This window comes from Lichenostomus cassidix, chromosome 24, assembly GCF_008360975.1.
Source record: "Lichenostomus cassidix isolate B80296 chromosome 24, HeHo_3.0, whole genome shotgun sequence".
In the NCBI taxonomy this organism is placed as follows: Eukaryota; Metazoa; Chordata; class Aves; order Passeriformes; family Meliphagidae; genus Lichenostomus; species Lichenostomus cassidix.
In genome coordinates, this window is record NC_139504.1 from 3,476,038 (window position 1) to 3,500,388 (window position 24,351).

General features: G+C 49.2%; 1 protein-coding gene across 6 annotated transcripts in view; it reads right to left on the reverse strand.

Moving 5' to 3' along the window:
- The window catches only part of GRAMD1B (GRAM domain containing 1B), an 88,359-nt gene that overhangs the window by 8,876 nt on the left and 55,132 nt on the right, over positions 1 to 24,351 (reverse strand). For 5 of the 6 annotated variants that reach the window (XM_085081744.1, XM_085081743.1, XM_085081745.1 and 2 more), the window contains 14 exons: positions 19,192 to 19,212; positions 11,296 to 11,380; positions 10,132 to 10,235; positions 9,916 to 10,011; positions 9,495 to 9,575; positions 7,415 to 7,530; positions 6,813 to 6,969; positions 6,109 to 6,298; positions 5,450 to 5,593; positions 4,731 to 4,849; positions 3,945 to 4,087; positions 3,257 to 3,360; positions 2,385 to 2,588; positions 1,128 to 1,218 (listed from right to left, as the gene is read on the reverse strand). In XM_085081744.1, coding sequence (XP_084937870.1) covers positions 1,128 to 1,218; positions 2,385 to 2,588; positions 3,257 to 3,360; positions 3,945 to 4,087; positions 4,731 to 4,849; positions 5,450 to 5,593; positions 6,109 to 6,298; positions 6,813 to 6,969; positions 7,415 to 7,530; positions 9,495 to 9,575; positions 9,916 to 10,011; positions 10,132 to 10,235; positions 11,296 to 11,380; positions 19,192 to 19,212 — 1,655 coding nt within the window. The remainder of the gene's footprint in view (positions 1 to 1,127; positions 1,219 to 2,384; positions 2,589 to 3,256; positions 3,361 to 3,944; positions 4,088 to 4,730; positions 4,850 to 5,449; positions 5,594 to 6,108; positions 6,299 to 6,812; positions 6,970 to 7,414; positions 7,531 to 9,494; positions 9,576 to 9,915; positions 10,012 to 10,131; positions 10,236 to 11,295; positions 11,381 to 19,191; positions 19,213 to 24,351) is intronic. The other variant, XM_085081746.1, reaches the window with a different exon arrangement.

Consider the following 24,351-nt stretch of genomic DNA (forward strand, 5'->3'; position numbering starts at 1 on the left):
AGTTCAGTCAGGCGGGTGGCAACTGGCCAGAGGAGTATTCTGGGAACATCACAGAGGGCTCTCTGACCCCAGTGGGGCTGTCAGGAGACATTGGCATAAAGTATTTTTTATATCTTCTTATCACAACAGTGCTTTACACCACCTCATTTATCACTGGTTGGGTGTGCTGCAAACCTCTGTGCTCAGAAACAGAAAGGAGCTCACCTTGAACTCTAATTTCAGTCCCTAAATCCCAGCTTTTCCCCACCTCACTAAAAAGCTGGTGGAGCTTAAAGAAAAGCTTAGATCAGTGCTTTGGACTGCTCCACAGCACCTGCCCAGCACTGAATGAAGCCTGCTGTGAGCCCTGCAGAGGAGCAGGAAATCCATGGATTTTAGGCATTAAACTGAGCCACAGGGACACAAGAGGCCAATTCCCACCTCACTTGGAGCACACATCCCAGCCCAAGGCTACCAGCCCTGACAGGTGTGGCAGGAAAGTCACCCAAACCAAATAGCTCTTGCTGCTGAGCTGATGAAATCAATCTCTTGTGCTTCAGGTGTTTCTTTCCTTATTTTGCAGAAATCATCTCTGAAAAGTCCAGCTGTTTCCTGGCTGTACCTCTCATCAAAATTGCTGCCCAGGACCAGACATTAAAAAAAGGAAAGATGTGACAGGCTCCTCACAGACACTGAACCCTGCTGTGGTAGCACAGAGACTCCCAGAGAGCTTTGCACAGTCACTGTCCTTGGGAGCAGCTCGTTTGTCACCAATTCAATCACTAATTTTAAACTGCCCCCACACACAGAGCTTCTGTGTGCCACTGAAAATCTCTAAACTGAGTCCCTGCAATAAAAAATAAATAAAAAAAATAAAACGCTCATACTTGTTGGATTTCTTCTCTTGCAGGTATTGCCTCACTCTCCTTGCACAGCTCTCCCTGTCCTGATTGCCATTGTCATTGTCCCAGAAGGTCCCAGAGCTGCCTTTAGAACTCCCAGAACAGCTCTGCAAAGCCCATGTTTGGCTAAAACAAGGGCAAAACCGAGGGAAAGGAGAGAAAGGAGCACAGAGCTCGAGGAACACCGAAAAACCAAAAATGTTTACGGCTGGCTGGGAAGGCAAACAGAAAGAAAGCATCACTTACACGAAGCTGATGACAAGGAGCAGCTTGGAGACACTCTGCAGGTGGAAGCCACTGGGGCTCTCCTCGGGGATGTGCCGTGTCTGAGTGGAACCTGAGCAGATGGGATGCATTTGGGGTGAGAAATTGGGAAGGGCAACCCTTCATCCTCCACCCAACACAGCCTCCCTGCTCCTGACTGACAAAGCTCTTGTTCTTCTGATGCCTGATGATGTTTGCCTTTTTTATATACCCTTCTGTACATTTTTATACCTTTTATATATCCTCTGTATCCTCTAGACCCTTAACCTCCATGCTTGGAATTTTTGCATCTAATATTCTAACTTAGTTTTAGAGTTCTGCAAGGCAGAAAGACCAAACATCCACAGCAAGAAGCCAGAGAGCTCTATGCTATCAAAAACTCGAGGTTTCAACCTTGGTTGAAAACTTTTCTCTAGAACATATTTTGTAATCTAAACTCTAGGCTCATTCGGGGGTGCGATGTTTTAAAATAGGGGGAACATAACTTCATTTATTAAGTTTCTTACTGGGGGATTTTAGACAGATGTGCTAATTTGCAAAGTCCATAAAGATTGTATGTGCACTATATGGTGTGTACATCTCAGTGTGTTCCACCTTGATGAGCTGTGCACCTCAGATCCTATTAAAATACTGAAATAAAAACCTTGATGCCTTAGAATTTTAGCTTCTATATTTTCCATGTATCTGTAATCCTGTAATTTTTAGTGTATAACTCTGGGCTCCATACAGGGTGCTAAGCTGCTGTTCTCTCATTTTTAGACAAAACAATTCCTCTCTAAGCTCAAACCTCAAGCACACCTCACTGTCTCAGAGCCCCAAGATATGTAAACAGCAGTGAACTGGGGAGGAAACTTGGAGTAATTGACTTCATTAGCTGAAGCTGGAATTGGAGGATTAAACCTCAATATGCAAATGGACAGAACTTATGAAGTATGAAAAACCCATGACCTGCTGTCCATTTTGGGTGTAGCCCTGGGTGGCTTTGTCTGCCCTAAATGCACCTGAAGGGCTTCTCTGAACTTTGTCTAGCCTCTGTTTTATCTAAGCCCAACCAGACATCACCCTTTAAACCCTTTAACTGTGTCTACCTCATTTCCAAAACCACCCCAAAGGCACCACCTCCCCATCCCATCCCATCCCATCCCATCCCATCCCATCCCATCCCATCCCATCCCATCCCATCCCATCCCATCCCCATCCCATCCCATCCCCATCCCATCCCCACCCCCAGCCCCTCACCTGCCACGTGCTTGATGCGATGTGCCACCTCCTCGTCGGTGGGGGTGGTGACAGGGCTGAGCACCTCCTCCAGGTGTGGCACCCGCAGGTGGGTGTGAGCGCGTTTCCTCCGCCGCACCGTGGATTGCTTGCTCACCTTCTCTTTGGGGGATTGTCGGTGCACCTCGGCCAGGTAGGAGCTCTCTGTTTTGGTCAGCTCGCTCTCTGCGGCACCAAGAGGAGCAGTGAGGGTTGTGGCTTTGCAGGGAGGAAGGTTGAAGCTCTCCAAAGGCAGCTGCTGGGCCCAAAAGGTTGGCACAGCTGGAGAGATTTGTGCCCCATGCTCCTCACAGCTTGGCCAAACCTTCACCCCATACTGCCTGGCAGGATTTGATATCCTTATGTCTTCCTAAACTACATAAATCTGTAGGCAACTTAGGCAAAATGTGCTCCTTTTTTAATTTATTTTTTTATTGTATCTAATTTTTTAATTGTATCTGATTTTTTTCTATTTATATCCAATTTTTTACTATATTATCCTACTAAGTATTTCCAGTTAAATTCTTTTGAGCTAGAATTAACAGAACCCACTGCCCATGTACAGAAACCACAGAATATGACTCTGTCTTTACACAAATTGTTCTCAACCTGAGTCAGTAAGTGTTTATGAGTAAAATGTCACAGTAAGCCTCAGTTGCCCAAGATCTTTGATCATTAACCTTCTTTCCAAAGTTGTTTTCTAGAAGTCTAAGAGAGTCCCACGTACTAATTCCTTTAATTCCAGCAGGTAAAACCAACAAATGCTCTGGTAGCCACTTTCATAAGCCACTCAGGTTGGATCATGCTGCCCATTCTCAGGGAAACACAAGTGCCACTGTCATTGCCACCCTTACCCAAATGACGGAAATAATCCTCCAGGCCACTCCAGAAATTCTTCTCAATGAAGGATTTCACCAGCCCCCAAGGCTGTTTCCTGTAGCGTAATTCTGTGGAAACCCTGTCAGGAGCAAAGGGACAATCATTCCCCTGCTTTTGCTCCCCGGGGGTGACATCAGCTCACAGTCTTTGTCAGTGTAAATACAGGAAATCATCATGCACACTGTTATTTCTGGAATGCTCTCAGCCCTTCATGTTTCCAGAGGAGAAGCACTGCTGGAAAAGTCTTTCCAAAGGCGGGAAGAGCCAAGAGTACTCTGTGGACATTTGGTCACTTGGCAGACATTTAGGTTGTCATTACTGAAGTCACACAGAGTCACATGGATCTAGCTGTGCCTGGTTCCCAATTCCTCTGCTTCTCCCCCCAAGCACAGTCTCATGTATTGCTTATCTCATGTGATAACAGGCTCTGCAAACCTCTACATCCAAGAAGGATGAAAGAAAAATCTGTAAATCCTCTCCCTGATGGAGCTGTGACTCCTCCACACCTGACGTTTGCTCCGTGTCACCCCAGCAGGTGAAAATCCTTCTCTTTGTGACAGGAATGTCCCAGCAGCAGCACCAATAACCCCCTCAACCCCTCCCAACACACCCAAACAGCACAACTCCCTCCCAGAGGTGCCTTTTACCCCCCAGGAGAGGTACCTGAGTCGGCTTTTGTTTCTGGCAACACGAGTCAACGTGTAGCGGTTGATGGTGTAGAAATAATCGTGGTAGGGGACGTCGTGAGTTAGCACCTCTGCATCTATGACATAGCACTCGCTCTCCTGGCTGGCTTTGTACATTGTCTGCATGGAAAACAGAGTTCAAGGCTGCTTTTAGTGGGGTTAGGACACAGTTTTGAGAGATTGGCACCTCCAGGAGGACTTTACAATCAGGTGACACCCCATGGCCCAGCCCTGGCTCTGCAGGGAGCAGCTCACCCTGAAGGGAAGGCAGAGGAAAGCAAGGGTTTCACCCACATAACCTTATGGACATGTTTTAAAAAGGGAATTCAGCTCCAGCCTTCAGGGTTTTGTACAGAGGTGTTACAGACAGTGCCAGGTCGTTGTGACCTTTCCAAGTGTGACCTCCCTTCTGGTATCTGCCTACCTGAACTAAAACCAGAGGTTTGAGCATCAATTCCAGCTAATAAATGTTCTAGCATAAATTATTCTGTCATTCTAAACACCACAAAACCACATCAATCACTTCTTTTAAGCATTTCTGACGTGCTTTCCCCTTTGCTGGAAGAGCAAACCTCACCCAGAGGACAGACAGACACAGCCAAGCAGTGTAAGATTAACTACTCAAGGCTGCTGGGGAGTAAGTTAATACAGAGAAATGTGAATGGGAAATTGGGCAAGAACAATGAAAACATGTCCAGGAGAAGAAAATAACTCTCAGAGTGGATTCTACCAAGCTTGCCAGCCCTGCTGCCCTTGCACTCACCTGGGTCTCAGTGACTGTGGCAGTTTTGGGGGCCAGAGGGTTGGTGAGGGTGATGGTGTACAGGATCACTCTGGTCTGATTGCCGTTTTCCTCCTTCTTCCAGGGGTGAAAGATAATATCTGAGAGGACAAAAGAATATTCCAGTCAAGTGTTTGGAAATGGATCTCTGGTCAGCTCCCTGAGGAAATCTTAACCATATAACCAAGCTGGGGATGGTATTTCCTTCCCCTTGGAGAGCCTGGCTGCTCTAGAGCTCAGCTGAGGGTGAAGAAAAGGCTCCTGTGCTAAATGGGAATATATTCCCCTCTTTCAAGTGCAGGGAAAGGTGGAGAGGGTGGGGATTTATCTCCTCCAGCAAGCCTACAGTGACAGGGAAAGGAGACTGTGGCACACCAAGGGATGCTCCCTGCAGCTCTGTCTGTGCCAGTGTGGAACTAAAGAGCATTTTCCTCACCCTGCTAAGCCTTGAACAGAGGATCAGGCCTGAGGTGATGGTAAAAACATTACAAAATCTGCTTTTTCCATCAAGAAACTCTTCCAGCAGTTAGAAAATGTAACCACATGGACACACAGATTCTGCCTGCTGTTGCTTCCTGTCAGCACAGACCACACCATCCCAAAATCCACTCCGAACGTCACCCAACCAGACCAAACCCCACCTCCAAGGTGGAGACTCTCCCCTGCAGCCCCCTGGCAGAGCTCCAGCAGCAGCAGCTCACCCGAGAAGCGGCGCTGCTCCATGAAGTCCCTCTGGAACTGGGAGTCAGTGAAGAGCAGGTCGTAGAGCTTGTCCACGCTGAAGTTGAACACCTCGTTCACATACTGCCGCCCGTTCAGGTCCTCGTAGAAAGCTTGCACTTCCCCTGGGGGGAAAGAAATCCAGCATGACCCTCCAGGATGGTGGAGGATGTGTTTCCACAGCTCCAGAACTTCAGTATTTCAGGAAGAACCCAAAAAAGGGACTTCTAACCCTGTTTCTGCACTGATGCAAAGGCAAGAGTTGGAGCACCAGAAGGGTGATTAACTACACAGCTTATTTTAGGACATCATAAAATTTTTAGGCACATCCTAAATTTGAAACACATCCTAAAATTTAAAATGAAAGCCCAGGTTCTGGCCTAAAATCTGGCATTGTTGTTTTTCCAAGCCACAACCTCATGTTAATTCAGATTATCCCAAAAGCCAACATGAAGCTACACCCAGAGCAGCACATGGGATGAGATTTCCCACTTTCTGCAGCTCACAATGCCAATTCTTTCCATCTTCAGAACTCTCAGGGTCCAGGAAAGGATTTCAGTGTTTGCCACTCCATTCCCTGGCAGGAAAGGATGGGATAAGGCTGGAAACACCCCTGATGGAATGGCCATTCCCTACATACCTTCATCATGGGTGTCTGAGGAGTCACTGAGCTCAGTGGGAATGTCTTCATTGTCATTGAAGTCCAGGGAAGGCGAGTTCACAGGGCCAATGATGTCGATCTTCTCTCCCATGATGTTGGCAATGCCAAGGTCCTTCTCCACAGGACTCTCTGCCACTGCCTCCTCCTCCTCTGGGAGAACTCCATCGAACTGCAGCAAGGACAGGGCAGAACAAGAGCCAGATCAGCACCTGGAAATGGGGTTTGTTTCCAAAAACCTTACATTTGTGAGCCAATCCCTGAGTATTTGGCCTCGACATAGCTGGAGATTAAACAGAGAGAGGAGGACTATTATGTTTGTAATACCTCCTCTCAAAAAAATCAGTGCTCGAGCTTTGGACACCACGTCCAATCCTGGTTTTGCTCCTAACAAGCTAAAAAAAATTGAAGTAACATCTAAACAAGGTCTGCTCTGCCATAATACCAGGAGGACACACCCTGTTTTCCAGAGAACCACTGAAGGCAGAGAAGAAATTATAACTCCTTTATATCCAAGGGGTTATCTTTATCCACAAATAAAGTAAAATACACTTGCTGCTGAGAGTTCAACATCACTGACCAAGGACTGTCCCAGCAGCAGAAGAGGAACTGGAAGATGACCAAACCTCCAAAAACCTAGGAGCTGCTGGATCTCAGGCAAAAGGAATCCCTGGGACAGAACTCACCGAGGCTGGGGCTTCACTGCTGCCCGTGGAGGTCAGGGTGCTGGCAGTGACAGATTTCTTTGGCAGCTGAGGGCTGGCTTCTGGCTTGGCCTCCATGCTGCTCTTGGAGGAGCTGTCGTTGACTTCATTCTCCTCCACGGGGATTTCTTCACAGTAGCTGGGACGCCACAGAGAACACAGGTTTTTATCTTTACCCCTCTCACAACAGCTACAGCTGGACACACAGAGCAAGTGAGAATGGTCCTATGAAGTTTCCAGGCTGTCCAGAGGTAGGGGTGGCTCAGTGCAGGGGTGAGCAAGCCCTGATTTTTTGGGTGTTTATACCCAGACTGGCAAGCATCAGCACTTTCTGGCCATGGAACATTGCCTTGCCTTGTGACTGGGATGCTTTGGCTTTTCCAGAACTGCTCAGCTGGCTCAGCAGGCATTCCAATCCCTCCCAACTTCCACGAGGAAATGCTACACTTCCAGCTTTTTAGGCATCACACATTTAAGAGCAAACAGTCAAAATCCCAAAATCTCTCAGGACAAGCAGCACCTCCTGCTCTCCCAGGACAGCCTCTCCTCCCTGCCAGGCACAGAGCTCCTCTCTCCCCACTCACCCCATGGTGTTGAAGTCATCATCAGGAGGCACATAGTCTTCATCATCACTGGTCAGGCCCAGCTCGTTGCCATAGCACTGATGGACAAAGTGCCAGAGCTCCTTTGGACACAGAGGCTGCAACAGGGAATGGAGAACATCACGTATTTGCACCCAAAAATGCTGGAATATAATGAAAGTTTGGAGTTGCCATTGCCAGGGGATATTTATTGTCCTGAAAGGAGAAGTGAGAGATTCTGACAGCCCCTGGTGGGAGGTGAGAGCTTTTCAGTGGGCTCAGCTCGGTGAAATTCCATTTTATGGCGTTTAATTCATTCATCTCCAGTTTACAAATTGCCCCCACCAAGCACAAACAGGCCCTGTCACCAACAATCCTCCACCATCAGCCCATCAGGTTCTGCCCTAAAAATCTCACATTCTTATTTTCCCATGCCACAATCTCACATTAATTCACATTGTCACAAAAGGCTACACCCAGAGCAGCATATGGGATGAAATTTCCAACAAAACAATGCTGGAATGGGATAATTAAAGCAGTAAACCTGCATTTCTCTCCACAAATGCTTCCCCACCTCTTCTGCTGTGCCTCCATTTGATGTCTGCTGCCCCACCAAACCCCAACACTTTATGAGGGTTTTTTTCCCCTTCAACTCTGTTTAAATTAATGCTGCCTAGAGAATCCCAGCTGAATGGAAAATTATCTAAAACAGCAACAAAGAACAACATTTCCTGCTGCAGTTTGAAATAAAAAAGAGTTTGTATCACCAGACACTCCTGTGAAAAGTACATATTCAGTTAAAAAGAGAAAATTAATCATCCAGACCATTGATAAAAGCTGGGATTCTAGGGATTCAGCTCAGTTGATCACCACATGACTGTGACATGAGGCCCTGCAAAATGGGGCAGGAAAACTTGTGATTTCAAAATGTGATTTAGGGATGAAAGGGGATGGATTTTTACCCATGAGAAACTTATGACCAGCGACAATGATTTCTTGGTAATGAGGGGAAACAAACCCAGTGAGCTTTTGCTGAGTTGCTGGCTTGAATTTCTTCCCATAGTAACTGCATGGGATAAGGCAGGAATTTTTTAATCTAACTCCCCAAAGCATCAATCAAAAGCATGGGGAAAAAAAGCCTCTAATGAGGAACTTTTATCCAGAAAAATGTCTGACTGTTCCACCTCCTTCCCACACACATTAATTCCCAAACATTGCTTATCAGAAAAATTGCACTCAGCTCTTTCTCCCCCTCTCTCCTGCCAGCCATGGATCCCACATTTCTTCCCAAAAAGTCCTCTGGAAGTGCTTCCTGCCTTTATCATTCCCTAGTTCAGCTCCCTTCTGCCTTGACCTTGAGACCAAGGGTGCTGAATTCCGCTGGGAACTTCCCAAAGCTGCTCAGGTTACACCACATGGAACACCACAGGGCAAAGTGATCCTTCCTCCTGCTCAACCCCACCCTGGCTTTTGGGACAGGGTATTCCTGCTGCCTCATTCCTGCAGCGTTCCTGAGCTCCAGCCAGGATATCCTGAAATGCTGGGAGTGCTGGAACATCAGGCTAGAAACACCCCACAGGCTGAGGAACACATTCTTGGGGTCAAATATAGGATTTACAGGGTGTCTGGCACAGCAGGAGCACATTTATTTTAAAACCCAACTGCTCTTGCTGGGATTTGGGATGCCCTGGAAACTCATTTTCTGTCCTATCTGGACCTCCACACTTCTGGAGCACAGCCTGCTCTGCCTGCACTGTGAGTTATTTCTGCTGCTTTTTGAGCTGCTTTCTCGAGGGCTGCTTCACTGTGGAACTGCAGGCTTCAAAAAAAGACAAAAAATTCCCTCCTGAGACGCTGATTCCTCTCCTCAGGGAGGCAGGGTGGCACCTGCTGTGTGTGCACAGCACCAAATTCCCTACAAAAAGAGAATTGTGCCTGCAGTCATGAACCTGCTCTGCCTGAAGTCTTGTTTTTACTGTCCCTAAGTGATTTTCTGCACAAACATCACCCAGATGTGATGCTCCTGCCCACATCCCTCCCCTCCCTTCCAGCCCAGCCCAGCCCTGAGGCTGTGTCTCTGTACCTTGTCAAGGAGAGCGTTCTGCCACAGTCTGAACATCATCATGTACGTCCTGTCTCGAGCCCCAAAGGAAGTAAAAAAGTGCTGGATGGGGAGAGGTGGAGAGAAAAATCAGGTCAGGAAAAGCCAAAAGAACAGGGGAAGAAGACGACAAGGCTGTTTGGGATCACTTTCCAGCTGGAGTGAGCAGGCTGAAGCTCATGGGGAGGGCAGGGAGTGAGCAGTGAAACAGCTCTGGTGGGGATGTGCTGCTGTAAAATCTGGTGTTTTATGTGACCCCACACCCCACATGTGACCCCACACCCCAGCTCAGCACAAATCCTACTCCCAGCCCTTTTCTATGGATATTTCCCCAGTCTGGACAAATCCCACACCACACTCCAATTCCCCTGCCCCTGCCTGACCTCAGCCATGCAGGATGTACCTTTTCAGTGTCAGTGCAAACTTGGATGGCATTGGGAATGAGCCGTGCTGTCTTCTCCTTGGTCATGGAGCAGATGTCCTTCAAGCGAACTGTCAGCTGCAGCAGAGAGGGAAAAACACCAGGACAGGGAGAAACTGGTGAGAAAGGCAGGGGGAAGAGACCTCCCAGAGCAAAGCTGAGCACCAAGCCAGGTTTAGGGCAGAGGAAGAGCCTCACCAGGGTCTCCCAGCGGAAGATGTTGCTGTAGAAGCAGATCCAGTTCTCGGAGAGGTAGAGGCGGCCCTGCAGGAGGATGTCTCGCTGGAGAGCACATGAGTAATCTGTGGGAGGACAGCAAGGGACAGTCAGGAGCAGGAAAACCACAGGGTGGGACAGCCTGAAGGTGAGGATGAGCAGAAGCCACTCAACACACCAAGGCAGGGCCAGCAGGAGCCAAGCCCAGCTGCTGCTCTGTCCCCTGGGCTGTTCCTCCCAAGGACATGTCACACACAATCACTCTCCCTGACTGGTGATGCTGCCCTACCAGCTGCCCACTCTGCAGTGTCCTCTGCACTATTTCCAGATTTCATCTGTCTTTTCCTCACTGCCTCCCGGTGTCATTGGTCATTTCTCCCCCAGCTCAAGCATCCCTAAGGATTTCCATCCCTCTGCTGGGATGGGCATCTCTCACCAGTGATGTAAGGACAGGACCAGATGCTGTGCACCAGGCAGGCACTCACCAGCTGGGAGTGAGGAAGGGAAGAGCAGCCATGTGTGATCAGGAATGTTGGGGAAAAGGGAGGTGTGTATGATGCCTTCAGGATTTTTAGCTTCTATTCTTCATGGATCTGTGGCTTTGGTGTAGTTCTGGACTTCATAAAGTGCTGAAAACCTCTGTTCCCAGCGTTTTAGACAAAACAAGTGCTCAAAATTGAAAAATCCAAGGACACTTTGCTGCCTCAGAGCCCCAAAATGTGTCAACAACAGTGAATTGTGGGGAGCAAACTTGGTGTGGTTAACATAATCACCTGAAGGTGTAATTAGAGAATTGAGGCTCAATATGTTAATAGACAGAACTTATAAAATGTGAAGAACTCCTGACTCTCTGTCCATTTTGGGTGTAGCCTCACGAGGCAACTTTGTCTACCCTGAATGTACCTAAAGACCTTTAATAAATTAATCTGCATTTTATTCTAACTCTGTCTGGCCTGTTTCAGGTAAGCACCACATACATCATCCCCCACCAAATGAGGAAAACCCACCAGAAACCACAAAACCCAAGGGAAACGGGGGCTCTGAGACAAAACAGCCTTGCTCCTCAATGGCAACGCGTGAAGAACAAAAATCCAGATTTTCTGTGTGATTTTCCTCCCCAAACCCAGCCTGGAGGGCTTGCCTTACCTACAATGAGGCGCTCCGTGTCCGGGAGCTGCTTGAAGAGCTTCCTGAAATCCTCGTTCCGCTGCTTGTAGGTGGGGCTGAGCACCTGCAAGAACAGAGGCTCTGCTCAGCACAGGGGCAGGGAGCAGGGGAGGGGAAACAGGAACACCTCGGTGGAGGAGGAGAGGATCAGATGCACTGACAAAGCGCGAGGCCAGGAGCTCCCATCATAGCCCACGGTGATGGGAGGGTTTGGCCTTCAGGGCAGGGAGTGAGAGGAAGAGGAGAAGCTGACTTGGAAGAGCAAGTGGAGGGGGGAAAGGCTGTGCCCTGCCTGTGGAACGGGAATTCTGCCTGCCTGCAATCCTACACTGCCCGAGGTACAATGTGTGCTCTGCTGGTAATGTGTCAGTCACCTGCCAGCGCCCAGGAAGGGCACAGCTACCCCAGAACAGGGGTGGTTCACCCCAAAAATGGGTCATTCGGCACACAAAATAGGCGATTCGGAACACAAAATAGGTGATTTACCCCAGAAAATGGAGGATTTACCCCAGAAAATTATGTGCCCCAGAAAATGGATGATTGACCCCAGAAAATGGATGATTGACCCCAGAAAATGCATGATTTACCCCAGAAAATGGAGGATTTACCCCAGAAAACGGGTAATTCAGCACAGAAAATGGATGATTTACCCCAGAAAATGGGTGATTTACCCCAGAAAATGGAGGATTTACCCCAGAAAATGGGTAATTCAGCACAGAAAATGGGTGATTTACCCCAGAAAATGGATTATTTACCCCAGAAAATGGGTGATTCAGCCCTGCCAGAGGAACCTGAGCAAGCACTGCCACCAAGAGCCCAGAATTCCCCACCCCTCTCCCCACCCAGCAAACCCACAGCTCCATGCTGGGATGCTGAGGACACTTTTGGGGGCTCAGCAAAGGCTCTCCTGAACCGTGTCCTGCACTGATTTGTGTCCTGGCCTCACAGAAGGGCTCAGGAACACAGAGCTGCTGCTGCAAGGATATCTTCTGAGGGCAGAGCTTCCAACCAGACAAATTCACATCTCCCACAAAATCTCCAATGCTCTTTCTCTCACAAATGTACAGAAGAAGCCACCTGGGGTGCAACTTTTTCCCTCTCTATTTCTCCCCTAAAATCCTCTTCCAGAGGCACTGATCTCCCAGGGCAGAAAGGTGGGAAAAAAAATCCAATCCTAAAAATCAGAGTCATTCCAGGAGGAAGCTCCAGCTTGAGAATGGTGGTGGAGTCACAGGGGTGGGAGGAATGCAGAGTTTATTTGGAAATTAGCCTCCCAGCGCTGCCAAATGCTGTCAAATCAAAGCAGATCTGATGTTGCTTGCCAAATCACAGACAACCCCTCGCCCCCAACAGCATTCCCTGCTCCTCACACCGACTCAATGGACTGGAAACAGAATATTCCAACATCAGCTCAGCACTTCCAAGGTTTGCTTCAGCCCTGAAGGAAAGGATCTTACTCTGAGTAAAATCCGCCAAGCAGCAGATGACAGAAATATGGATTTTACTTACCAAAGCCCTGGCCTGAACATCTGGAAAAGATCTTGGGCTGAGATGGGCTCCAGCAGGAGCCCAAGCCAAGATTTCCAGGAACAAGCAGGCAGGATGGGGATGGAGAAGGGAGCAGGGATAGTGAGCAGGGCTGAGCTCTGGGCTCAGTGCAGCTAAGTGTGGAGAGACCTCTAACCTGCCCTAGCAGAGCTCTGCCAGGCTGCAAACAGCTCCTTTCAGAGACACTCACAGCTGGGATTTCATCAGATCCAGGGCTGACATTTCCTCCAGATAAATCCACAAGCCCCTCCAGGTCCCACCGCAGGCAGGGCAGCTCTTGATCCAGGAAAAGATCCCAGAGAGAGCCACATTCCAGCAGGGAATCCATGTCCTTCCCCCAGCACGGGCACAGCTCTGTGTCCTCTCCAACTCTGCTCTTCCTCTTCCTTGTTTGTGTTCAAAGTCGACCCAGACACAGCAGCTGGGCAGCAGTTTGGGTGTTTTCCCCTCCTTCCCTGCCCACATCCAGCAGGTCTGAGGCAGCCTCAGTGGATCTGAGTGAGGATTTGCCCTCCAGAATTTTCCCAAAGAGGCTCATCGGGGTGACTGTGCTGGCAGGCACTCTCTGTGCTCTCCTGCTGGGTTTCTGCCTCTGGGCATCCCTTGCAGCAGCCCTGGTAGCCCTGGCAGGTGTGTGCAGAGCACCTGAGCTGTCCCCAAGCCCAGCAGATGTCCAGCAGTGCAGCTCCAACCCCAAACAGCTCCGGCTGTGGCTCCTCCAGCCCTGCTGGGACTCACGCAGCTTCCAGGACCCGACAGGAAGGCAAACAGCTCTGAGTTCAGCTTTTCCCCCTCTTTGGCAGCAGAAAAGCAGCAATTCTCCCTCCTCAGGCTCTGCCCTGCCGTCCCTCTGCTCTCCAAGGCAGCACAGTGTCTGGGTTTCTCCTGAAGGGGCGGCTGGGGAAGATCCCAAACTGACTGCACATGCCTCAAGTTACTGGAGCTGGGGAATTCTGCCGGCCAATGCCCTGCAGTAACCCGGGCTCAGCCCTGCCTCCAGCAGATGTTTCCTGTCATGGAAAGTTGCTGGACAGAGTGTGCTGGGGAGGCGAGAGGGGAGAGCCTGGGCTGGAGGATGGGGCTGGCAGGAATCAGCCCTGGGACACCACAGGGACAGGGATCTGAGGGGCTGCAGCACTGCTGGCTGCATCTCTGAGCCCACTCTCCCCCTTGAAAAAAACAGGAACTTCTAGGATTCATTCATTAGTCAGGTCAGTTTGGAAATGAAGAACAAGGGATCCTCCAGCAAATGAACTCCCTGCAGGTCCAGGAGATTGCTGGGGTGCTGGCACTCCTTGTGTTCCTGTGCCCTGATCCCCAGCCTCTCCATGTCCCTGCAATCCCAGGAGGTTGTTTGGGGTGCTGGCACTCCCTGAGCCTCAGCTTCTCCATCTCTCTGCAATCCCAGGGGATTCTTTGGATTTCTTGGAGTGCTGGCACTCCTTGTGTCCCTCTGCCCCATGTCACAGGCTCTCCCTGTCCCTGCTCAGGTGTAGAAATGCCCAGATCTCTTTGTTTTCACCAAACACTGAAATAAACCCCTCGTTCTTCCTGCACTGGGCACAGAGAGCTAAAAAAACCACCAACCAAACAGCCTCTGCAAAGGCTCTGCTGCACTCCAGCCAGGGGTGTAGTTAGTTCACTGACAGCTCTGTCTGCTCAGCTGCACCCCAAAATCCTGCTGCTGCTAGGGAGCACACAGGTGTCTCTGTTCAGCACTGTTAGAGGGAAGCAGTGCCTCCATCTGCACCCCAAAATGAGGGAAAAATAAAAAATCCCCATTCTGTAGCCCGTGAAGGACAAAGAATTGAGGTTACAGCCACCTGCACTGCTTTACTGAATGGCCCTCTTTGCTGGAAACTCCAAATGGGATTGAATCAAAAAAAAACCCACCAGGATGTTTAATCTCCACCCCCAGGCACCTGCCTTGGCAGGGATGAATGGCAGCAGTGATGGGAAGAGCTGGCCTGGAGGTGCAGGCAGCAAACATTAACCCCACTGCAAACACAGGGACAGGACAGGGTGGCACTGCCAGGGCAGGGAAGAGGCTCCTTGGGGAAATGGGGACAACAGGGTCACTCCTCCTGGGGACATCTCCATGGGGACACCCACAGATCCTCCACGGGAAACCAAAAGCAAATATTGCTGGGGGATGGACAGGATGGGGAAGTCTGAGAGAACAAGAGCTGAGGATGTTCAGGTCACAGAAATCAGCGGGGCAGAGATGGCAGCAGGAAAAGAGGACAGGGCAAGGAAAACCTCATCCAATTCAAACAACTGATGGACTTTCACGATTTATATTCCTTCTGGGATAAACAGAATACACTCCCTGCTTGTGGGGGAGAGTTCAGACCCCACTGCTGCAAAAACCCTACAAAGAAAGTGGCCACCTGTCCCCCAGCATTTCCTCTAAACCCCTTCTGGCTGCTCAGATTTTCCATCTTTTCCCTTTTCCTCCTTTTAAAAGCGAATGAAGAGCAGAGGAAGGCACTTCACAGTACTCACTGCCCATCTGGGCTGGAAAATGGGTTTGAGTTCATCATCCTCACATGAGTTTGCACCCAAAGTTCACTGCTGATTTAGTGCCTCTACAAGCCAGCAACTGAGCCAGGCTGCCAATCCAGCCTGGAGACATGGAAAATCCGACAGGATGAAAAACACCTGAAAGGCAGGGAGTTCACACTGCTCCAGAAATGATTGGACCAAATGGTTGCTGGGATTTACAAGATGATTTTGTGCTGATTTACAGAGAAAAGGGCTCTTCAGCACCCTGGATTTTTGCATTAAACTGAATTTAACAATTGCTCCTGAGGGAAGATCTGCCATCTGTGGGGAAGGTGTTCCTGAAGTTCTCCCTGAAATGATGCAAAATTCCTCTTTGTATAGTTTGAGTCTTTCCAGCAGCTGAGTTTCCCCTCCACTGTGGTACCCACGAGGTCTCTGAGGAAAAGCCCAGCACATGAAGAGCAGCCAGGGCTGATTGCTCACCGTGCTCAGCCTTGTGATATCAGCTGATTCCTCAGAAGCTCAAGAGCTGCTCAGAGTTCCCCACAAAGCCTCTTTGCAGCATCACAACCCACCCCACACCCTCAGCCAGCTCCTGATTCCTCTTCCACAAGCTTTCCCTGCAGTTTTCCCAAAGGAAAACTCAGGGTTCTCCCCTTTTCCCATCTCCCTACTGGCATTTTGGGTTTAGTTTGGAGACTTCCAGCCCAGATTTGTTTGGAGAGCTCCAGCAGAAGAGCTCCTGCCCCACTGCCTGCAATCCTCAGGGCAGACTTTGCCCTCCCAAACTCTATTGATCTGCCCAGACTCACTGGGACAGCAAATATCTTAGTGGTATTTAACACCCAAAAGAGACAATTGGTGTCTTGTCACTGCTCAGGTCAGTTGTAAGAAGAAAAATATTCAAAGCATGTGGTGGATAAAAATAAAGGAATACAGAGCAGGGCAGACTTTGGGATCTAAACTGAAAATATTATATAGCTAAAGAGAAAAAAACCTTGTGGACACATTTAAATTTCACTTCTTCCCTGGTGTCATTGTGCTTTCACTCACTTTTCAAGATCATCTTATTTATTCCCTTTTCCAGAGCATCCTCTGGATTCTCCTGACGCCTGGTGCTGAATTTGAGAAGCAAACTTTGCTACAGAGGAGAAGAAACACTGCAGAATATAGAGACACACACCCTAATTTAGGAACAGGGAAATAGGAGGGTTCACAGCCCAGGTGAGACAGAATTAGGCAGGAAAACCACAGCAGATTCACCAGGCTGAGGCCTCAACTGTGACACTGAAACGAGAGCTCTTCATGCTCAGAAAAGAGGCTTTTTGCCCAAAATCCACAGAGAAGAAGGAAGCAGAGAGATTTCACCCCTGGCAGCAAAATATCTCCAGGTTGTCTCTAATTTTAATGACACCTGCTGGGTGACAAATTCCTTTTCTCAAGTGTGGGTTGCTGACATCCCACAGTGCAATTCCTCCTTGGGGTCCTCAGGGCAGTGAAACCCAAATTTCCACCCTCTCTGAGTACAGCAGGTGGACAGAGTTAAGTCACTTCTCTGTTTCGGTAAACCAAATTAAAAGTTTGGTTTTGAGGTCTATTCTTTTTTTTTTTTTTTAATGAATTGTTAAATTATTTAAAAAACAATAAATCCATTAAGAATAACTCACCCTGCAGACACACAACCCAAAGCAGACACAACTGATGGTTAAACCACAAGTGACCAACAGATTTTTCCTCCCTAAGAATCACAATATTTCCAAACCAAAGTCTCCATGTTTTTCCACATCAGAAACACCTCAGGGATTTTTTTTCTTCTTCCTTTCCACTGCCCTCCTGCTCTTCCACCACGAGGACATGAACACAAAGCAAACCCCAAAAGGCTGAGTGCCTTTTCTCCCAAATTAGGCTTCTCTCCTCAATCTCCCAGTGCACCTGGACCAGTTTGCATCTGTCCTCTGGAAAGCCAAGCAGAGAAAGCACCACCAGCCCGAGGGAGGGAAAGGTCTGCCAAACCAATCGTGACCTCAGCTCACCCCTTTCCTCCCCTTCTCAATGTCAATCCCAAAAAAAGCACTGCTGGGATCGAAAGGAGAACACACAGGGCAAGAGAAGTTGGTGGCATCTCAAGGAAAAATAAAAAATAGAGAAAAAGGAATCCAGGAGAGGGGAAAGGGAAGGTTCCAACTGGCCAAGAGGGATGCAGTGCTACAGAGACAAAAAGACCAGTTAAAAGCAGCAAGAATATGAAGTCATCTTAGCAAACTGGTGATGCCCTGGGGATTTTTTGAGGTGCTCTTTGAGGCAGGGATGATTTTTTGGGTTGTGTTTGCACAGTGTGGCACCCAGGGCTGCTGGGCTGGCATGGAGAACAGTGTGGAGGGTGTTTGCTCTGAGCATGGTGGGGTTGGTGAAAAATGAAACTGGGGGAAAGTGAGCAAAGAAAATGGTGAGGCTTCGTGAAGAGGGAAATTCCACTGAGTCATTCCTAGAGCTGCTCTCAGAGGGGAGAGGAATGGAGCAACCAGAATGGTCCAAATGGCAGAAAAATCCTGCCTGGAAGGAGCTGGCAAAGAAGGGAAGCTCTGTCTAGGAGATGCATTAGCAAATTTTTAATGGTAATAAGACTGCCAAGTAGGACTGACTGACTTCCTGGAGTCTGCAGCTCATCCATGTTTTCACACTGCTGCTTTTATCTGGCCAGATTGTCTCTGCTAACTAGAAAATGGGTTTGTTTTGCTTTGTTTATAAAGGAAAATCATGGGGTGGGGTGGGGAAAACCACAAAAAAATGCAGCCAGTGCTTACTCTCCGGATGTACTGTCTCTCATGCTGAAAATATATGGAGGAAAAACAAGAGAACAGAAAGATAAGATAGAGAGGACATGAAAACACAAGAGACCCACAGAAGCAGAGCACAGCAAAGCATCATGCAGCAGGGGAATGGAGCTCAGCAGCCACAGGCAGAAGCAGTGAGAGCCAAAGTCACCTTTAGGCTGGTGACAGATTCAGGTTTTGGCAGCAGCCAGGTCAGGCTCACACTGCCACACCCCACAGTCCTTAGCTGAGTCATTCCTAGACTTGTCCACCACTTTGGGCCCCCATGGTTTGTGTTTTGTTCTCCATGCTGCTGCCTCTATCCCTCTCTGCTCCTGAGATCTCTTCCTGCCCTTGCTGCACCCAGCAGGCTCCTAACTCTGCCTCTCTCAGCTCTGCCAACCTGCCCAGTTTCAGCCAAAATCACACCTTCTGCTGCCCACATTTGGCTGTCTAATGGCTGCAGGAGGGCAGCAACTGGGGCTGACCATGGGATGGCTGCTGCATTTGCCTATTTCTACTCCAGAGCCTCGAGGCTGGGGAGCTGACCGTGCAGAAGTGACCCCTTTGTGACCCACAGCAGGATGGAAACAACCCCAAGGCAGAAGCAAAGGGTGGTTGGTGTTTCTATGGGGTCTGGAAAATAACTCCTCTCTCGCCCCCACACCGCCCTGAGGGAGGCAAAGGGTCGGCAGGGTGGCAGCTCTGTCTGTCACCATGTCACCAGGTGTCACCACGTGTCACCACAGCACGGTCCCCCCGTGCTGAGAAAGCAGAGGTGCAGGATGTGGGGAGAACCACCAGAGTGACCAAAAGCACGTAGCTTTTGCTCTGTGCCTCTGGCATCCCTTTCCTCAGGGTGGCAGCCCTCCTCTGCCAGTGCTGAGCCATTTCCACCTCCTCCTCCTGGAAATGGTCAGAGTGCCCCAGTGCCACTGCAAAGCCCCTTTGCACCTTCCCCCCTCCCAGCCCAAATCCACCCAGGGACAAGAGAAATGGCAGTACTTACATTATACCAACTCTGGCTTTTCTGTAAGGACAAAATAAAAGAGAAGCATTAGTCAGCACAGAGATCTTAGGATCAAAAAGGAAGAGGGACAGAGAAAGCAGGTCCAGTCTGGTTTGTGTCATTAGTGAAGTGAAAGTGGGATTAAACAGCAGATTTCAATGGATTTCAGTGTGGTCTGACACAGTTATCCCCAGTTAGAGGAGCAAGGGACAAATCCAGCAGCAGGAGTCTGTCACAGGAAACAGGTCAGGCCAGGTGTGCATGTCCCCATGCACACAGACATGCTGTCACCTTTTCTGCAGACCAGCAGGGCCAGCCAGCAACAGAGGAGCTCATCATCATCACCATCATCATCACCATCACCATCATCATCACCATCATCATCACCATCACCACCATCACCATCATCATCACAATCATCACCATCACATCATCACTGCAGGGTCTTCCTTCTTGCCCTCAACACACTGCTAAGGCCAAGGACACAGCTTTGCTCACCAAAGGCAAATGTTCCAAGAGTATTTTGAATTTTAAAAGGGGAGACACACACACACACAGAGCCAGGAAAAGTGTTGTAGAAAATCGCTAGAAAAGCTAAGCAAGGAAAAAAAACAAGGCTGGGATTTTTTTTTTTTTCAGCATTTCAGTGCACAATGTTTTGCATCATCTGCACATGTGATTTTCTCCTCTCTTTTATTTTATTTCTTGTCCTTATCATGGCATTTCAGAAGGTTTGAGAGGACAGGCCACATGGCACGTTGGAGCACACAAAAGAGCTGGCTCAGCTTGGAAAGCCACGCTGGGCAATGTTCAGCTGGAGGTGAGATTTATCTGCACAGGGAGAGGAAGAAATGAGCTTCCCACTCCCCCTGCAGCCAGGCTGGCTTTCCAAGGGCAGCACACTGAGCAGGGCTGGCAGGATACACAGGAATCCCCAGTTTTGGGGGGATTTACCTCAGGGCAGTGAAGCCTGGGGGCACTGCAGCCTTTCCCACTGAGGGTGGGCAGCTACAGCTGTGCTGTCCTCTCTCCCAACCACTTCCACACCAAATTCATGGGAATAAAATAAATGGGAGCTGAGGATAACACACAGAACAGAAGCAATATTCCACTGCCTCTCCTTCTTTGGAGCCATCTTGCTTCTGACCTTGGAGGATTTTCCAGGCTTTGCACCCAGTTTGGAGCAGGAAGGGAAACAAACTGTGCTGTGATTTGCCCCAGAGCCTGCAGGAGTTTCCCTGGGAACTCAGCTCACAGGGACACAGAAAATGCACAATAACTGGGGTGGCCCAGCAAGGACACATGGGGTGTTCTGCCACAGGAAAGCAGTGCTAATGAGATCAGATTGGAGCAGAGATTCCTGGGAAGAAACTCTCACTGCTCCCTGCCCTGGATCTCCCTGCAGTTCCCTGTGCTCCTCCTGTGTCACATCCCTGGCACCTGGATCCACCACTGGCACTCCTGGATCCACCACTGGCACTCCTGGATCCACCCCTGGCACTCCTGGATCCATCATTGGCACTCCTGGATCCATCATTGGCACTCCTGGATCTATCCCTGGCACTCCTGGATCCATCCCTGGCACTCCTGGATCCATCATTGGCACTCCTGGATCCATCCCTGGCACTCCTGGATCCATCCCTGGCACTGCTGGATCCATCCCTGGCACTGCTGGATCCATCCCTGGCACTCCTGGAGCCAACATTTCCCAAGGATCCATAGCAGAGCTCCCAGTTTTTCTGGTCTCTACAGAAAAGCCCCACAGTAACACAGCGCACAGGCTAAAATAGCAAAATTTGACATTAAAAAGAGGAACAACCCGTTTCCCCAAATCCCAGGGAGCCAGTAAGAGCTGAAGAACTGAACACAGAGCATGGGTGATCAGCCAACCAGAGCAATTTCCTCTTCCTTCCCACTCTTTTCCATACTTGGCCATCCCCTCCATTCATAAAGGATCGGGTTGAAGTCATCCCTGTCTGCAAGTAGGACGTGGAAAAAGGCCTTATGCAACCCAGCCTCCACTAAAAAAAGCAGCAGGGTAATTAATCCCAACCATGCTCCCAGCACCTTGTCCTCAGGAGCACAGGGCCCGGCATGGAGTGATTTTCCTGCAGATTTGTTTTGCCATCTGTCTGCCTTAATGAGCAAAAGGCGTAACTCAGAGATTCCTGGGGAAAAAAAAAAAAACCTCATAATCAAGCTATAATTGGCACTCACACAACGGTGGCACTGCTGTCACCGTGGCTTCTCAGTCAGGGTGGCCATGCTGGGGTGTCAGCACAGCCCAACAGGATTTCACTCCCCTCTGCTGCATTCATTGCAGGAACTATTTTTTTTCCTCTCCTCATATTTGAATTTCCCCGAATCAAAAGGCCTCTATTAAGGAGCTCTGCAGGTTCTTCTTTAAGCTCTTCCACACCAAAAAAAAATTGTACTGACATCCATAATTATACTGGCATCCATAATTTTACCAACATCCTTAATTATACTGACATTCAAACTTCATCTTTTGCCTCCACCAAGCTCAACAGACTTGTCCAAAATCCAAAGAACCTCAGCCCTTAAATCTCTCTTCTATTTTATATATATATATTTATTTTTTTTAAACTCACTGAGTCAGAATACAGGGAGATGTGAACTGTGAAAATCAAGAGACAGTAAAATGGAGACGGAGGGGGGAAAAAGAAAGAAAAAAGGAAAAACATATCCTTACTTTGAGCAGGTTAAGTCTGTCATACTGGAAAAAGAAACCATAAGCATTAGAACTGAAAAGAGAAAATAAACAAGTAACAGAAGAAGGGAGTTGCACACAGACAGGGAGAAGATGTGAGTGGTTTGCACAGACAATGCTACAGGAGCAGAGAGCAGAGCTCACAGTTACTGGGGGCTGTAAGCAGGAAGGACTTGGGAGGAATGTGAAAAATGGAATTATTTTCTCTAAGCCTTTCATTGCTGCCTCTAAATATTCCTGATTTAGTGCTCTCCCACCTGCATGCACTGCCAGGGGAGGTTCCAGCTCTGCAGGGCACACAGGGAGCAGTGGTCACACAGAAAAACTTCACCCCGAGAGCTCCATCCAAAATTAGTTTTTACCTCTCAGCATGGGAGCAGCACCACAACTCACTCCTTGCTGCTCCCCAAGGGGAACAGAAACCTTTTGCCATTGGAATATGTGGCACAGAGCTCCAGGAGTGTCCCTAAATGCCTTTCACAGAGGCACAGAGCCAGGGTGAGGGCAGAGCTCACCTCATCTGTGCCCTTCCAAAAGCTGTGCTGTCCATTTGGCTTCTGAATGGCCACAGCTCCGGGAAATTGATGGAATTCATTCCCCAAACCCTCAGCCCAGCCCAAAATTATCAGAATTTCATGACCAACCACCTAAAGGGGGTTTATCCCATCAGTGGGAGGGGGGAATGAGAAGAGCCAAACTCTTCTCATCGCGGCAGGACAAGGTGTGACAGTCATGAGCTGCAGGAAGGGAATTCTACGTGGAGAGGAGGGAAAAGGCTGTTCACCAGAGTGGTTAAGCACTGGAGCAGGGGCCTGGCGAGGCTCTGGGATCTCCAGCCTTGGAGGGCTGCAAAGTGTGGCTGGACAAGTCTTCAGACCAAGCTGACTTAACCCTGCTTTGAGCAGGGGCTTGGGCAAGAGACCTCCTGAGATACCTTCCAACATAAACTGCTCTACAACCCCCCAGAACCTGCACCAAAATTCATGTTTTCCCCCTGACTTAATAGCAATCCTCAGCATTCACCATTAGCTATGGGCATTGGGAAGAATTTACAGGAAATCACTTTTATCCTTGGGCAAGAGCAAAATAGTTTAAAAATACATATTTCATCGTTGGCTGCTAGCAAAAAAATGGGGTTTTCCTGAGTTTGGAGAGCTGTTCCAGAAGCAGCAAAAGCCTCAGGCTGACTCAGACCTTGGTCCATGGCACAGAGGAGAGGTCAGGGTGGCAAAGCAAGCTGCAGGGAAGATTCCCTCGGGATGCAATTCCAGTGCTTAAAAACTCCTGGTGAAGCACTCCCTCTGACGGCAACGCTGCAGCACCACAGAACAGGACAGACAAAAGAGGGCAGGGGACTCAAGCAGATCTGTCAGCAATTGTACCAACACAGCAGCAAACTCATGGGCTCAAGCTGTTCCATCTCATTAGCCACCCAGGTTGGGAAATCAAACCGTTCTTCCTGCAGGACATGGGTGGGGAGAGGAGAAGAGGCTGAGAAAGGAGAGTTTCAACTCTTTGCCCTCACATTCTTTGTTCCTGAGTGCTCCCTGGAGGAGCAGACAGCACCACCATCTGCCTGGGGAGCAGCAGGGGGTTCAGTGCCTGAAATTCTGGGTTTGTGCCTGAGGGAGCAGCTTGTGGAGCATGGAACAGAGCTCCAGGCTGAACCTGGGTGACCCTTGTGGGTCCAACTTGGAATATTGTGTGTGAGCAGCACGGGAGGCTCTGGCAGGGATTCCCTGCCCTCTGAACCCATCTGGGCTCCACTCCCTCCTGTTTCACCAAGTGCCTCGCAGTGGTTGGGATTTTCCCCCCAGAAAAGCTGCAGGCACCTCCCAGCAGCACTGCACACACATTTTACAGACACCACTCTGCTCCAGGCTCCTTCCCAGCAATCCTTTTCCTAAAAACCTCCACCTCAGCACAGCCTGGCCATGAGCTGGCCTGGCCCACACAGCTCTACTCACCAGCAATCCTGTCAGACCTTCCACAGCATCTCTTTCACACCTCACCTGAGACTTTAGTCCCACAGTCCTCCTCTGCTGTTATCCCAGCTACAGATACCAAGCACAAGACAATCTGTCTAAAAAAAAGACACAAAGAAGCTTCCAGCAGACACCAGCAAACCATGCAAGGTCAGGCTGGTCACAAGGACCACGACCAAGGGAGGACAGTGAGCCAGCACTGCTCTCGGAGAACTTGCCTAGAAAGAAACCTGAGGCATCCACTGGGGAAAGGCCAAGACAGGGATTTTGTGGGTTGTGAAGCCATCCAAGCCATTCTGCTTTTTATCAAGTGGAAATGCCAACAGCCTGGCACTCTGTCCAAAAACATCCCACCTGCGTTTCTGCTTTTTCCACTCTTCTGGGGGGAGCACAGAGGTGCGAGATCAAATCCCAAATGATCTTATCTCCAGCCTGAGCACCCAC